This window comes from Elephantulus edwardii, unplaced genomic scaffold (genome assembly GCF_000299155.1).
Source record: "Elephantulus edwardii isolate Elephantulus edwardi_28Jun2011 unplaced genomic scaffold, EleEdw1.0 scaffold00002, whole genome shotgun sequence".
Lineage (NCBI taxonomy): Eukaryota > Metazoa > Chordata > Mammalia > Macroscelidea > Macroscelididae > Elephantulus > Elephantulus edwardii.
This window is the reverse complement of record NW_006399752.1, coordinates 23,931,235-23,948,647: the sequence shown is the minus strand read 5'-3', so window position 1 is coordinate 23,948,647 and position 17,413 is coordinate 23,931,235. Positions and strand designations below refer to the sequence as shown.

The 17,413-nt window shown below is 37.8% G+C and overlaps 1 protein-coding gene across 2 annotated transcripts in view; it reads right to left on the bottom strand.

Annotated features, from left to right (window-relative positions):
• Positions 1–17,413, bottom strand: part of LAMA4 (laminin, alpha 4) — a 229,742-nt gene that overhangs the window by 82,302 nt on the left and 130,027 nt on the right. For both annotated transcript variants that reach the window (XM_006879028.1, XM_006879027.1), the window contains exons 9-11: positions 12,865–12,976; positions 10,116–10,283; positions 6,835–7,028 (exon numbers count right to left, since the gene is read on the bottom strand). In XM_006879028.1, the coding sequence (XP_006879090.1) occupies positions 6,835–7,028; positions 10,116–10,283; positions 12,865–12,976 (474 nt within the window). The remainder of the gene's footprint in view (positions 1–6,834; positions 7,029–10,115; positions 10,284–12,864; positions 12,977–17,413) is intronic.

Genomic DNA, 17,413 nt, shown 5'->3' with positions numbered 1-17,413 from the left:
GAGGTCCCTAACAGCAGACTTTCCCATGGCAATGCGCCTTTTAATTTCCTGGCTGCTGGTGCCAAGACAGTTGACTATGGAGCCAAGCAAACTAAAGCTGTGTGTATATATATAGTCATATTAATAACATAACAATAAACATGACTATATTGTTGCTGTGTTGTTGTTAGGTGCCACTGAGTTGACCACAACCCACAGAGGTTTATGAACAGCAGATCTGTATCCTGCCCTGTCCTGGTCCATCCTCATCTTCTCTAATACACTTGAGCCAATTGTTACCATCAATGTATCAATCCTTCTTGCTGAGGGCCTTCTATCCCTCTTTCACTGGTCCTCCACCTTGTCAACGATGAGATCTTTCCCCAAAGACTATCAACTCCTCTAACAATATGCCCAGAGTATGTGAGATGAAGTTTCACAATCCTTGCCTGTAAGGAGCACCTTGGTTGCACTTTCTCCAAGACATATTTGTTTATTCATTTGAAATTCCATGGGATATTTTGTACTATTCTCCAACACCAAAACTCAGCAGCTTTGATTCTTCTATTATCTTTATTCAGTGCCCAGCTCTCATATGCATAACAAGTAACTGAAAAGACCATGGATTGGATCAGGTGCACCTTCATTTATTAAGCTGAAAGGACTGCTGTCAAGGACCTCTCCAAAATTCCAAGGAGCATATACTGCCATTATATTGGCTCTAGCCAATAGTAATACTATATAAACAATAAAACACTCTTCAAGTCTGCTCTATCCTCACAACTTCTGATAAGCTCAAACTTATACTTCCAACAATTCTATCAATTCATGTTTCTGAGGATCTTCCTCTCTTTTGAGTATCTATGGTTTGAAGCCTGGTGTCCTTTTTGAGGGACTGGAACCTACCAACAATAGATACAGAACGTGTGAGATGAAGTCTCACTATGCTTGCTTCTAAGGAGTACCAGGGCTGCCCTTCCTTCAGGACAGATTCTTCTTTTCTCTTTTGCAGTCTATGGTATACTCAATGCTCTTTGTTAATACCACAATTTAAAGTTGTCACCTCTTTTGTCTTTCATATTCACTTTCCATCTATCACATACATAAGAAACAATGGAAAATACCATGGTTTGGGTCAGGTGTCCCTTAGGCTTTAACATGAAATGATTGCTCTTTAGCATTTTAAAGAAGTCCTTGACAGCAGATTTGTATGATGCCATACATCGCTTTGTTTTTTGACTATTGCCTCCATGGATGTGGATTTTTGTTATTGTTGTTGTTATGTGATGTCAAGTTGCCTGTAACTCATAGCAACCCTATGTACAACAGCACTGAAGCCTGCTCTGTCCTGAGCCAGTCTCACTGTTTCTAATACACCTCGCACCATTACACCAGTTACTGTATTAATTCATTACAGCTGAAGTCTTCTTTCCTATGCTGTACCTCCACACTTCTGAGCATGATATCCTTCTCCAAGGATTGGTCCCTCCTGGTCATGTGCCCAAAATACATGAGACAGAGCTTCAAAATCCTTGCCTCCAAGGAGAAACTTAGTTTCATCCTCTCCAAGATAGATTTGTTTGTCCTCTTGGTGGTCCATGGTATGTCCAATACTCTTCTCCAGCACCACAACTCAAAGGCATCAACTCTTCTGTCCTTAGTCATTGTCCATCTTTTTAGTGTATAGCAAGTAATTGTGAAGACTATTGCCTGGATCTTAGTATCTAGAGTGAAATTTTGCTTCTCAGTTCTCTGGAGAGGTCCCTGTCAGCAGATTTTCCCAGTGCAACTTGTCTTTTGATTTTCTGACCGCTGGTGCCAAGAATGTTGATTGTGGAGCTGAACAACCTGAAATTGTTAACAATCTCAATCTCTTCTCCATCTATCATGGTGCCAGTTGGTCCAGTGGTGAAAATCTTTGTCTCCTTGATGTTGACCTTCAATCCATATTGAAGGTTGCAATCCTTGACCTTCTGCAGCAAGCATTTCAGGTCCTCCTCAATTTCAGCAAGCAAGGTTGCATCATCTGTATAATGTAAGTTGTTGATGAGTCTTTCTCTAATCCAGATGCTACACTACACCTTATAAAGCCTAGTTTCCACAGATTGAAAAGGTACAAAGATAGGATACATCTCTATGTACTGTTTTCCTTATTTTGAAGCATGAAGTATTTTCTTGCTTTTTTTCTGAAGACTACTTCCTGGTCCAAGTATGGGGTTTGTATGAGCACAGTCAAGTGTTCTGGTATTTCCATTCTCCTCAAGGTTAGTCACAATTTTTTTGTGATCCACACAGTCAAAAGCCTTTGCATAGTCAATGAAACACACATAGACATTCCTCTGGTACTCTTTGCTTTGGGCCTACATTCACTTGACATTGGAGATAATGTTCTCTAGTTATAAGCCATCTTCTAAACCCAGTTTATATTTCTATTTGTTCCCTGTCAATGTACTTTTCCAATTGTTTTTGGATAATTTTCAGCAGGATTTATGTTGATTGTTGATCCAGGTAGTTTGAAAAAATTGACAACATCAATCTTTTCTCTGTTTTTCATCAATGTTTCATATTGGTCTAGTTGTGAGGATTTTATTGGTAAGTCATTTATTATATAAGATTATATCATTGTTGTTGTTATGTGCCATTGAGTCACTTGCGACTCATAGCAACCCTATGTACAACAGCCCTAAGCCCTGCTCTATCCTGTGCTAATCTTATTGTCTCTGACACACCTACCCCATCACCTCAGTTACTTAATCAATCCATCTCATCGAGGATCTTCCTCTCCTGCGCTGTCCCTCCACCCTCCCAAGCATGATGTTACTCTCTAAGAACTGATCCCACCTTACAACATGCCCAAAGTAGGTCAGACAAACTCAAACTCATGGTCACTGAGTTAGAACCAACTCATAGCTGATGCTCCATTGAGATTTTGAGGCTATAAATTGCATGGAAGGAAAATGTTTATGTTGTTGTTGTGTACTGTCATGGTACCATCACTGATAGTTGACACTCTGGTGGGCTTTCCTTCTCCCATGGAGCCACTGGTGGATTCAAACTGTGTGCCTTTGGCATTGTACTGCAGCTTCTTATCATTAGGCTACCACAGCTCCCTAAAATGTCTATGAATTGTTGTTATATGATGTCGAGTCATCTGTGACAACTCTGAAGTCTGCTCTGTCCTGAGTCTCACTGACTCTGATACACCTACCCTCATTACCCAGTTACTGTATCAATTCATCTCATCCAGGGTCTTCCTGTCCTGAACTGTCTAGTAGGACTTTATTCAAGAGTACTTCAGAATGAACTAGAACTTCTAACATTTGCACTTGCACTGAAAGAGTTCATATACATTCCATAAATTTATATATATGATATTTACATATAATTGTATTTCATTTGTTAAAAAGCATTTATCAAGTGAATATTTTGGTCAGTCACCGATTATCTATTTTAAGAACAATAAGGCATATGCAAAAGAATTATAATATTATTTTAAAAACTTCAAATCAGCCTACTCTTGTTATTAGTTAATTCCAACCCATGTCAACCTTATTGATTTGAGAACTGCCCCTTTGTACTTTCTGGATCAAATCTTTACTGGAGTAGATGACCAGGCCTTTTTTTCCACAGAGAGACAGGTGGACTTGAATTGCTAACCTTTTTTTTTTGGCAGTCAAACAACTTAGCCTCAGAGTTCTTTGACACTATTTTAAAAACATTATATTGTGATTATACATCATTCCACTCTGAACTGTTTATGTTAAATGATAAGGCTGTTGGAATAGAAAAATTACTCAAGTGTTAACATATATTGTATATATACATACATTAACATTTGTATTTTTGTGTTTAGATTTCAAACGTAGGAATACTGTTATCTAAAGCAATACAGTAGGACTGCAATTGAGTTCAGCACTTGAAAATAAAAATGAAAGTGAAGGGACAAAAAGACTATTTTACAACTATAGAGAAAAAATTATTGGTTACATTATAAATATTAATTTAAAATATGTGTTATTGTATAATCCAGGATATTTCAGGAATAAATACAACCCTTAGATCTAGAAGGAAATATTTTAAAACTTTCAAAGTTCATCTTGATGTCTTTTCCTACTCCCTTGGAATCTTTTTGGATTTGCAGTGAGGGAAGAATGAAATTCATGTACCTCAATATGTTTCTACGGGGCAAGCTATAGTTTTAGGGAAAGAAAAGAATTACATTTTAGTTTCCTAATATAAGAACAATGAACCTTAGTGGCATAGTGTTTAACCTATCAAGTGGCTAATGGAAAGGTGGGCAATTCACATCTACAGGTGATCTGTAAACACATAAAATCAAACCAATTTCCCCACTATACAATCAAGCCTTTCTGAAGTGGAAATTTTCTCTCTCCACAAAGGCAAGTTACATATGCTACTTTACAAAAAAGCAACAACGTAATGTATGAGTTTTAAAGCAAGTAAAGGAGGGAAATTGAAGAAAAGGTTGGAATTATTTAGCTCTAACCAGCAGTTTTCCTTTTAAAGGGTTTGAGATATGACCCCTTCTCTAAGCTCTTGTATCAGGTTGCCTTAAGACAAAAATTCCTAATAACCTGAGGTTGTAGCTGAACTTCAAAGAGCTATGCTAGCTGCATGGCCGAATAAGCAATTTGTTAGCTGGAAGATGATATACTTTAAGATAAAGAGTTTCCTGTAAGACCAGACTTACTGGTCAGATAAAGACTGGTGGAACCCCTAAGACTGTGAACTTCAGTCACTCTTCAAACCTGGAAGTAAAGTCACTTCCCTAGTTCAACTTTCAATAGGTTGTTGTTGTTGTTGTTATGTGCTGTCGAGTCGTTTGACCCTATGTACAACAACCCTAAACCCTGCTCTATCTTGTGCCAATTGCATTGCTTCTGACACATCCATCCCGATTACCCCAGTCACTGAATCAATCCACCTCATAGAGGGCCTTCCCCTCCTGCGCTGTCCCACCACCCTCCCAAGCATGATGTCCCTCTCCAAGGACCTGTCTCTCCTCACAACATGTCCAAAGTATGTCAGACGAAGCCCCAGAATCCTTTCCTCCAAGGAGTAGCCTGGTTTAACCCTTTCAATAGATAGGCTTATACAATGAACAATAACATGAGGGAGGTACTTTGTTTAATAATCAACCATACAAGATCAAAAGGGCAGCACCTGCCCAGAGGGAAGAAGAGATAGGAAAGATGGATTAATGGAAATGGGAAACACAGAGAAGTCCCATGTATGGTGTTACACTGTGAGATTACAACAAAAGTCACAAAAAAAAAAATAGGAAATAATTGTTGAATATAAACTAAGACACTCTACAAACTTATACTTAAATCACACCAAAATTTTAAAAAAAAAGGTTTTCCTCTACCAATCATACCCAGACAGTGTTAGACAGAGAAGAATAAAGTTAACTTTGAAAGACATTATCACATTCCTAGGAAAAAATGGTCAACTTGAAAAAAAGAAAGTTTTGCGAACCAGTAATTAGGAAAATGTCATAATTAACACTATTCACTTCAGCTTAGTATGCATTTAAAATAATTGAAGAAAAAAAATTTGATACTTTAAAAACAAATTCAAAATAGCCTTGGGAAAGGAGGGTTTTGGTTTAGAAAAACACCTAAGCAGAAAAACATCTAAACAATATTTCCTAAAGATCAGTTCATCTATTTTTAAAATAGAGAATTCTATATTCATCTGATGAAGATTTTCATTATTCTGTTACACTTTGAGGTTGGATGGTAGATGATGTAATGAATAATGTAATTGTTAGCTGTGTTGTTCTTGTTTGCAGACATCAAAGTGATTTATGCATGGGTTATTCTTGGTTTTACAAGAATCATTACCAAAGTCAGATCCATTCAAAGCAATGTGCTATAGGAAAGATTACTATAGAAATGAAAGGTTGAGGGGTTTGTTTTTTTTAAAGGTTGAGTTTTAAATTACATTGGAAGAAATTATAGTTTCATGACATTTAAATATATAAAAACCCTTGAAAATGCTAATAACATTGTTTAATAATTTAGAGATCTAAGTTAATATGAAATGAAAATTTATAATTAATATTAATCATTATACACAAACTACTCTGTTAGTTGAAAATGCTTTATGCATTTGCCCATAAATTCATGTAAGACATTATGTTTGGTGCTAAAAAGATATAATTTGTTTAAGACATGAGTCTTGTCCTTCGGTTGTTTACAGTCTAATGGGAGTGGATGGGATTAAATACATACCACACACACTTAGTATGCTCAGCAGTTAATGCTGAATTGGATTTTGTGGATATTTCCCAGTGAGATGAAGTTTTATGGTCATTCTAGGAGTACAGCTGCTAAGGGATGCATTACTGTAGAGAAAAAAGGGTTCTTTCATATGCGCAACGTTGATCACTTAGAGTTTAGATGGTCTACTTGAACCTGTCTGCCAAACTTATGTGTATGAACAAGTGCACATTTTCTTTTCCTGGTCTAGGGAATACTGTGTTTGGGTATATTTCATAGTTTTCACTGAATTCTCAAAAGGATACAAGACTGCAAAACTTTTTAACAACCATTGAACTTATAGTGGAGTACCAGAAATAACTGTATTCTTATCAATGTAAAAACTAAACAGTAACAATACTTTCACCTTGAAATGAGGCATGCACACTAATATAACACTATATTAACACTATAGCAAATAATAATTGCACCAGTATTTTTATATTTTTAAAAAATTAACACTTAAATTCACCAGTATTTAACAAACAAATAACAATTGCCCTTCTCTTGTGTGTAATTTCATGCTATTTGTGCATGAAAATATTTTTACAATCCCTAGTGTCCACAGTACCTTGTGGTCTCGCTGCTTGCCTGCTATGGCTCTATTCATGTCTTCAGTGTCCCTGACATGGTTGAGGGCCTGGTTTAGTGATTCCTGGAGGTCTGACAACTTAGCATCATAGTCATCCAGCTGCTCCAGGACAACAGGAAACAGGGAACGGGTGTCATTGTACTGCCGCTGCCAACTCTCAGCCAGGTTCAACACTGGGAAGAACAGGAGACAGATATTCAGTCTGGTCTTCTTTCTGTCCTCTCCCATTCCATCTAGCATTTAGCAATATATCGCGTATCATTTAGTCAATGTATTGTGTATCATTTAGTCAGTATTCATGCCACAGCTTCTCTCCTTTAGTAATATGAAACTGTATGAGATGATTATCCATTCTGTAGAAATCCTACCATAATATTGTTTTGATTACCCATATTAATAAGCTTACTATGCAAAGATGACTTCTATATACTATGTTGTTGTTATGTTCCTTGGAGTTGGAGCCGACTCATAGATGATAGTTGGTTTCCACGTGATGTAAATCACACTAGAGGAGATTGTCCATTTCTCTTCCATGGAGTAGATAATTGCAACTGCTGGATTCAAACTGTCTACCTTTAGGCTGGCAGCATACTCCCTTACCCACTAGGCTACCAGCAATGCTTCAATATACTATAGTCTTTATTATGAAAAAGAATCAAAGGCATCTTTTCAATAATATGGTTAAATGATGCTCATAAATAACAATTTCCTATGTTCATTTAGGTCAAATTCAACTCTTTTTGATGTAACGAAGATTAAATGACAATAATCTCATATTCTTGGGCTGTGTGTGTGTATTGCTCTGCTCAAAAAGCGCAGGTATTGTCTTTGGGCTTAATTTTCTTTTTTCTTTGGGGATTGTCAAACTGTCCTATTGAGACAATACTTTCTTTCACCAATATGATTAGTCTATCCATGTTCATGAGCTAGTATAAAAAGTGTCTAGAAATGCAGTCACAAAGCTGAACGCTGCTCAGTGAGATGTGTGACTTGTTTCCTCAGGGCAGTATTGTTGAAGTCCAGAGCAGGCAAGCTTGGAGACATCTGCTGTAATATTAGAGCACCAGCCTTCCTGATTCAGAACTCACCAAGAACCAGGGATTATTCTCTTGTCTGTTTCTAAGACTTAAGTCCTACCTATCATACTATATCGTTATGTCACAAGTGTTCCTTTTCTGGACTATCCATAATAATTGTTAGCAGAAGTTGTCAGTGACAACGATAGGAAAGTAACCAAATTCTGGTGTTCTTAACTTTTTTTATGTCATCTGCCCCTTTGAAATCTAGTGAAGCCTACAGATCCATTTTTACAATTCACAACAACAACAACAACGAGAAGATACATATTAAAAGAAAAGCACTATGAGGAAAAAATCCAATAAAATAGTAATATATTTTCTTTGTTAAAACTAAGCAGGATCCATGAGAGGGTCTCTGGGGCTGTAGTGTACTCTGTAGGGTGTTTTGCTGCTAATCAAAAGGCCATCTCTGGTGGTTCCAATGATGGGCAGTCTTCTATTAAGATTAGTTAAGATTTACCGTGTTGGAAATTTTGACAGTGTCACAAAGAGTTGGAATGCACCCAACAGCAATGAATTTTGAGTTTGTGTGAGGTGAGTCAAATAATTACCATAAGTTTGACCTGTCAATGAATTAAAGCAATACTGGGCAGTATCAGAAACAATTAAAATGTGATGTTCTTGTTGTCGTTGTTATGTGCCATTGAGTTGGAACCAACCCATAGCTGACCCTCTCATGGTTTTTAGAAGCAGTAAATTGGACAGGAAGAGATTACCCATCCTTCTCCCACAGAGAAGCTGGTGGATTCGACCTGTCGGCCTTCAGGATTTCAACACAGCTTCTTACTACAAGGCCACTAGTGCTTCCTTAAAATGTGATATGCAACTCTTTATTGATTGCTTGGATTAAAAATGGCCACAAATATTTTGTAGTTCCTTCCACAAAGTGGTGAAGTCTATTTCCTTTCTCCTTGAATCTCAATAGAATGGTTGAGCCCGAGGACACCTTGAAGTTTCCCTATTAGTCTTTCATTATGTTTTTTTAAATGTTCTCAAGAACAAAGTGGGTGAGTTTCCTTGAGGGTAAGATCACATTTAAAGAGAGAAGCCCAGTCATTATAGCTAGGCTCAAACATGTGAGAGAACCAAATCCAGGTTGAGCTCTGGCCAATTTACCTTCTTATGAAATCATGAGCCAATAAATAGCTATTATTTTAAACGGATACCTTTAGGGTGGCTTATTAAAGACACAAATACAAAACTAAGGCATAGTCTTGACAATGCTTCTGTGTTTAAGTGCATACACTCATCATTAAAGGAAATGTTGAATTACAGTTTAGGGTTAGTGAAAAGAAAGAGATAATCTGTTTCCTACCACGTTTATGAACTTCCTGGACCCCATGAAGAACCCGTAGTCTAGAGGATTTCCTGTACACACTCATTGTTTAGATTCCGAGATACCTCCTGGGTCACACACCGTACAAGTTTCCCTACATAGTTCCAGGGTTAACTTCCACCTGTGACTCCAACCCAGCCCTGCCCCTGCACATTTTTCCTCTGATGTCTGTTTCCTGAAGACATTGCAAAACTAAACATGGTTTAGAAACCATTTCTCCTGATCTTGGTCCATTACACATTTACTTCTGAGTTCCTCCCCTCCCCCCCCCCAGAAGACTAGATTAAAATAAATAATAAGCAAAATTCCGAGACTATGAGGGGAGTTGGAAGAAAAAAAGTGGTTCTCATCTTTATACATAGCATTAAATATACACATGATGCATGGCCAAAAGAATAAACAGATTTCTTTTGGAACACATGCAGCCAAGGGACTCCTTAGAAGCAAGGCTGGTGAGACTTAGTTTCATAAACTTTAGACATGTTATCAGGAGGGGTTTAAGCACCACAGAGATTGTGAGGATGGTGCAGGACTGGACAGGGTTTGTTCTGATGCACCTCAGGCTGCTGTGGGTCAGAGCTGGCTTGAAATGTTCCTGTAACAACTGTTCCTACTTCTTCTCCACAGGAGAAAACTCTATTTAGATTCCTCAAGACTGAGGTTGGATGTAAAAGTCTGGCTTTTAAAGTCAAGTTGATCTGAAAAATTTCAAGGGCTCATTTAAGTTCTAAATAGCTCAGGATGCTAGGAATTGATTATTTTGGCCAAATATGCTATAGACTCTGTGTCTGCTCTCTCCCAAACCTACAAAGAAAGCAAATATCTGCTCGGTCAGTTATATTTACATTCATAGACTTCATCTGTTTCCTCATTTGCAAGCTCCTCTTGTATATAGAATGGCTGGCGACGTCTAATCTCTTCAAGCATCTCCTGGGCCAACACCAGCTTCTCAGAGATCTCCTCAGGGCTAAGTTCCTGCTCTTCTCCATAATAGAGCATCTTGTGGTTGATCTCTGGATAAAAAGAACATGATGAAATGAGGCATCAGGGACAGAGGGAGAGGGAATTTTATAGGGACACAATGAAGACCATCGAAGTGAAGGTGGTGGGAACAGGCGAGTCCTTATCCTAAAACAGAAAAGAGATACTAGTTAAAAGACATTGATGTCCACACTTGAAACACCGGCAACTGTATTGGAGTTCATCACTTATTCCAGGGCATAGTGTAATCTAGGAAGCACCTGGCCTTTTTTCCACTAGGTGATTCCAGAGTGGGAATGAGGCTAACACAAACTTGTCCTGCTTTCACTACATTGAGCTAGTTCCATGCTTTGAGGACTTCAGTGTTTAAGGATTACACATCATGGGGCCTTTGATTGATTGGTTTGTTGTTGTTATTTTATAAAATACTTTTGAGAAACTGTTTTGAGGCACAGCCTGTCATATGGAAGTTGCGTTGAGGATATTTAACTTTATTTAAGTCAAGATCTAGGTCAAAATGCATGCTGATAGCTACTCAAGTGAATCTCTCAAGTCTTTAACCAACGTACCTAAAATTAGCTATCTTTAAATAGATATAGTAATAGTATATGTATCTGCTGTCAAATGGAATAATTTTGATTCTGGACAATATTTACCCATTTCCATAAATAGGATGAGTAATTTTAGGTTTGAAAGGAGTTACTGAGGCTCTGAGCGATGAAGTGACTTGTCTAAACAGCAGTAGAATAGGATTGTTCTCAGACTTTCTTTTTCTGTTAAATATAATCAGAAGAAAATTATGTTACTGCCATCTTATCCCATGGCATCCATGAGAGAAAGTATTTTATCTTCCTGGCATAAATGAAATTGTGTGTCTGTGGTTTGCTATGATCTATGTGGTTGGCCAGACAAGATAGGTAAACAAACACTGATGTCACATAAATCAAACTGTGATATGGGTTGTATTTTATATGGATAATAGCATGAAGGTCACTAGCAGTAATCGTAAAGATGGCTGGGGATAATAAATGGTACACCATTGGTGTTGTACAACATTCTAGAATTCTAAAAGAACAAAGATAAATGTGGGAAGAAGTTTCTAATGCTGTAAATATTCCTAAGAAAGCTATAGGAAAATAGATATGTTGGAAGGAAAAAAAACCATGAAAAGATTGAACTTCTACTTTTAAGAATAAGTCTAAAATATTAACTATGAAATAAGAATCCCCCCCCTTCACCTCTATATTTGCAATGCAGAATTCTTGGGCATTTTGGTGCAAGTATTATATTTACAATAATAATCTGTTTATCTTAGTCATACATGGAATAGATTATAGAAGGAAATACAGACAATAACACTTCTCCCAATGATCTCTGGGCTTGTTTGTATATTGGTTTTAAAAGGCAAAAAGATGACAAAAATCATTGCCTCCAATATATACCTTTTTATAAGTAAAATAAAGAAAAGGATTTAAAATCATAGAGTAAAAATGTGGATTATAACACCAAAGATACACCATTTAGATAGTTTTATAGAGTATTAGCTTTATTTGCTGTCTAAATAAACATTTATTTCTTGACTGAATGAGGTTATCACTAGAAAGGCGTCAGGTCTTTTGTTCATAGGGTCTCTATAAGTTGTGCTCAACTAGATGGCAATCAACAACAATAATTGATAAATAGAAGACAAAGGATTCTGAGGCTTTGTCTGACATACTTTAACATGTTTCAAGGAATGACCAGTCCTTGGAGAGGGACATCATGCTTGGGAGGGTGGAGGGACAGCACAAGAGAGGAAGATTCTCGATGAGATGGATTGATTCAGTGACTGGGGTAATGGGGATAGGCATGTCAGAGACAATAAGGTTGGCGCAGGATAACGCAGGGTTCAGAACTGTTGTACATAGGCTAGCTATGAGTCACAAGCGACTTGATGGCATATAACAATAACTCCAACAACAAAATAACAGTAATAACAAAAACAACAAATTGAAGGCCAACTTCCCGGATTCCTTCAAGATGCAATCTGTACTTATTTGAAGTTAGAGCACAAATAATTAAACCATGAAGAGAGCATTTAAAACCTGCCACCACAGTTTAGGGCAAAGGAATCTCAGAGTCTCCTCCCTTCTATGCCCACGACCTTAAGATTGCTTGCTGCCAGCTTAGCTTGGTCCTTGGAAAAGAATAAAAAATCCAAACCGTTTAAGAGGTTTTAGATCTGCTAACAGCTTACTGCCATTCACTGAATGCACTATTTTCTCTGCAAATATCCAAGGAAGATGTGGAGTGCTAGTCAATTATCACATTTTAGGAAAACCACAGCATGTACTTCCTTTTGCAGAAGGGGTACACTGATAACCTGCTTCTATGAAATGCTTGAAACAGGAATGACTCTGTCCATTTATTCTTAAAAATCAACAAACAGCAGGGATGAGTGTTCAGACAATCCAGATAAATAAAGCTGAAATTAAGACATCATATAAGTTTAAAGATGTAATGTTCTTACTCCAGTTCCTGGCCTATGTGCTGATGGTAACCACTATTTTTTTTATCATTAATAATATGACCAGTTGATTGACATGAAGCTGAACCAGTAAAGGATCTATTTACCTTGGATTTTCTCCTTCATGGCATGGGCTTGCTCAACAAGTTGAGTCACATGCTTAGTGGTATCCATGGTTTCCTTTTGAATCAGTTGACCCTTTCTGGAAGCTTGATTTTCCTACAAATAAATCCGCATGAACACCAAGTTAAATGTATGAGAAAGGCACGCTGTATATAAGCATCTGGGGCTAGGTGAGCATAATATATCCCATAAAATATACACTTTCCTGGCATGTGAAACTTCTATTAACATATAAAATGGTCTCAGAAATCATACTTGAAGGCTGATGTGATATGTAGTTGTTGAACTGCAGAATGTGTGAGAATCACATCCCCATACCATCAATCACAGTCCCATTCCCATACCATCAATCACAGTACAACTCAAACCAGTGTGTTTCATGTGCCATTTATCCTTTAAATTTCTACTGGACCTCAAGATGCCAGCCCAGGAAATGATCCAAGTCTGTTGATGAGCTTAATATTGTGCTGACTAAAAAGCTTAAAGTTTCAAAAAGAAAACTACAGAGCAAGTAGGCAGACCCTGACGGAATCCCTGCAGCCAGTGACTTCTGGGTGGTCCAAGCATTGCTGTAACTAAATGCCAGAGAACTAACGGATTATGCTTACTGGTCAGAATGCTGTTTTCAGTGCTTCGTCGACATGGACGACACTTTTGTGCAAATAGCTGATTCAGCTCAGAATGACTGGAACTCTCTCTTCTAGCAGCTGACCTCATTCTCTCTCTTGAGACTTTCTATTTAAGAGCACCTAAGTGGAACTTGGGAAAATTAAATCCAGACTCAATTGTGGCTTCTGAAGAAAGAGGGTGGGTGGGTGTCAGTGTTGATGTGTATGTGGTTAAGGTGGGAAGCAAATCTATGAGCACAGATATTGGTCAAGGCCAGGATACAGCTCTCTCGGTACAGTGTGGGTGTGGATACTACCTTTTGGCAGTAGAAAGACCGACATGAAGGTCATATTTAAGGGGAGAAAGGCCTCTTCAGTCTGGCATGTGGGAAATACCCGATTGTCTCACTTGGTGCTTTTTAGATTCGGCTCTGTAACAAAGCACTATAGTCCCTGAGGACGCTGTGGGATGACCTGTCACTGAGAGTGCTAAATGGCCTACTGTGCCATGTCTCCAGCATAGGGCAGACTTTCTCAGAGCTTCCTCCCTTTATCCAGTGTTCTAACTAGAGAAATATTCCATGGTTTTCCCTGGAATGTTTTACACTTCCCATGTATGATCCAAGGAACCCTAAACGACATAGTGCTTAATGTATCAGGCTGCTAGCAGAAAGTCTGACAGTTTGAGTCAGCCAGCCTCTCTGCAAGAGAAAGGCGGGCAGTCGCCTACAACAGAGATTAGCAGCCTTGGGGACACCATGGAAAGTAGTTATTGGCGGTGGATCAAAGGTGAGAATGCAGAAATGGTAGCGAAACAAGCACAAGGCACAGGAAGTTCTTGGTCAGGTTCTTTTTCTTATGGCACAGAGTCTGGGAGGCCCTCCACACAGAGCAATACTTGAGAGTTGCAAAGTGCCCTGCAGAGTGGGAATGTCACCATCGGTCACTTCTTGGGCTCTCTGATCAGACATAGTGCTTTGAGTCATTGGTTTCCTTTCTCCAATTCTGGCCTTCCTCTTAGTTTGTCCTAACACTTCCCAGAGAAACAGTACTTATGGGCATTTTAAAATGATGTAGAAAAGAAGTTGAAAAATATTCACCATCATCTTAAAACTACATAATGAAAAACAGTAAGTACCCTCGATGTCTTCCTCCCAGTTGCTTGTGTTTTGTTTTGTTTTTTAAAAAACACAACCCATACATATCTAAAAATTTCTATCGAGTTAAAATTTAATGTAGTTTAATTGGGTTATACTTGCAAAGTACAATGCTCCTATGTCTTTTATTTTATCATAACTCTTCAAGGGTAAAATGCATTGTTATTACCACGTTTATTTAACTTTCTTTTTGATAAGATAACATTAAACTAACTTCTAAAAAGTGCCAAATTTCTTGGAAATATATGTTCTTTAAACCAACACCAGAGGGCACTGTATGACATCAGTATTCTATATATTTCCTTAATGTGTTATCCTTACATATTTTTTATATGTAATATACTTTTAAGGCAAAGTATAAACATAATTATACATTAAACATTTATATATATTTAAAGTGTATAGACGTAGACTTTTTGAAAACGTTAAAGTAGATTCATTTAGCAATAATGGAAAACAGTTTACTACTTAACATGACAAAATAGATTACTTGATTTGATATATTGTACTGCCTTATTTGAACGCTTTATTTCCTCTGTAGTTTTTTTTATAGGAGAATATGGGCACATGGTAAAACAGGTGTATCTAACTTTAAGAAAAATAAAGCACAAACTACCCTACAATGATAAACCATGAGGCTAATTTGCATCAATACAAATATGTGAGTTATTTACTTCAGCATGGATCCTCTTTGTACAAATCAGATATTAAAAATTGTCAGACTATTTTGGCAATGAACTTCATTAAGGATACACTGGAGACCTCACTGCTGTCAAGCCAATTCCAGTTCATGTTGACTTTCCAACAGATTTCCAAGCCTCATAAATCTTCACAAGAGGAGACTGCTATCTTTCTGTCATGGAACAGCAGGGACACCAATAATTTGGCTAGAACTCAACAAATAATGAATGTTCTATGCTTGAAAAGGTGGAGGGTCAGTGAAAGAGAGGAAGACTCTCAACCAGGTGGACTGACACAGTAACTGCTGCAATGGGCTCAAGTGTGTCAGGAAGTGTGAGGATGGTGCAGGAAAAGACAGGGTTCAGATCTATTGTTCATAGTCACTATGGGTTGTACTCAACTTGATGGCACCTAGCAACAGCAACAACAACAACAACGTAATCAGACACCCCGAGTAAAAGCATACCCATTATATTAACTAAAAAATTAACTAGATTAAATGAGTATAATACTTAATATTCAGAGTAATCATATAATCTATTTTTTAACTGACACACTTTCAAGAAAATGAAAGCAGGAACTTTTAATTATTACTCTAGGACAAACCAAGAAACAAAAATAGCCATAGACAAACCACTAGTAGGAACAATTACTAATCTAAACTGTTGGCATTGAGTTGATTCTGATGGTGACCCTGCATGGGATAGAGCAGAGTATGTATTCCATTGTTGTTGTTTTATGCCATCAAGTCAAAACCAACTAATAGTTGACCCTCTAATAAGTTTTCAGAGGTAGTAAAGCACATGGGAAGAGAATACTTATCATTTTCCCTCAGAGCAGCTGGTGGATGCAAACTGAATACATTTGCTTTGGCAGTGCAATTTATTACCACTAAGCCAGCAGAGCTCCTGTATATTTCATGGAGTTTTCTATTTTTGACTTTTGGAAGATTTCCAGATCTTTCAAAAGGTGACTCTGGGTAGACTTGAACCCCAGGCTTTTCAGATAGTGGTTGAATGTATTAACTACCTACTTCTGTGAGTATATCTGTCTTTTAAACATTAATAAGAGGTCCTAGAAGGTATAAACATGTTGGACTGCTAATTGAGCATTAAGAGCATAAGTTCACTTGCTTTGGAAAAAGCATTGGTAGTTCAGAAAATCCACACTGAAAACCCTATTGCTCACAGTTCTACTCTGATACATGTAGGATCCTCAGAAGTTAGAACTGACTTAATAGCAACTGGCTTTTAATTAATAATATTTTCCTTATACCTTTCCAGTGATGATTATCTCTTGAGTAAAGACTCCTATCTCCAGTAGCCCTCTGAGCATCTCCATAGTTACTTCAGTTTTAAAATATCTAGGATAATGATTGTGTTGTACATTGTTGTGTTGTACATAGGGTTTTCAGAGGCCTGCCATTTCAGAAATGAATGGCCAATCCTTCTTCCTAGTCTGTCTTAATCTGAATGTTTAGACTTAGAGGAGTATCTGACAGACAGCAATTTGTGGAGTAGTGAAAGATAAACCCCTCATTTTGGAGTTGACCATTAGTTACAGTGTAGTCCCTGCCCTTAGCCCAGGGCCTTGACCCTGTTATTTCCCAGCTCCACCCTCCAGCAGGATACCACTTCACTTCTACCAAATGCCTTCAGAATTAGTGTCCCATTGTCCGACCCATGACTTGACAGCTTGTCAGAGAGATTTTTTTTTCCTGTGTCCAGTGTCTCTTAAGTTTACTTGTACTGTCTCCGAAGGGAAGGTGATGTGTCCAGTTGCTACAATCAAGGATGCTTTAGGCAGAATGTTAAATGATGCAGGAAGTATTAAAAGAAGATGGAAGGAATATACTGAGTCATTGTATAGAAAGGAATTGGCAGATACAGAAGAATTTCATGAAATAGCATTTGACCCAGAGCCTATGGTGATGGAGGCAGAAGTTCAAGCTGCTCTGAAGGAAATAGCAAAAAATAAGGCCCCCGGAATAGATGGCATACCAATTGACATATTTCAGCTAACAGAAGCTGCCGTGGATGTGCTCACCAAGTTGTGCCAAGAAATCTGGAGAACAACCACTTGGCCAA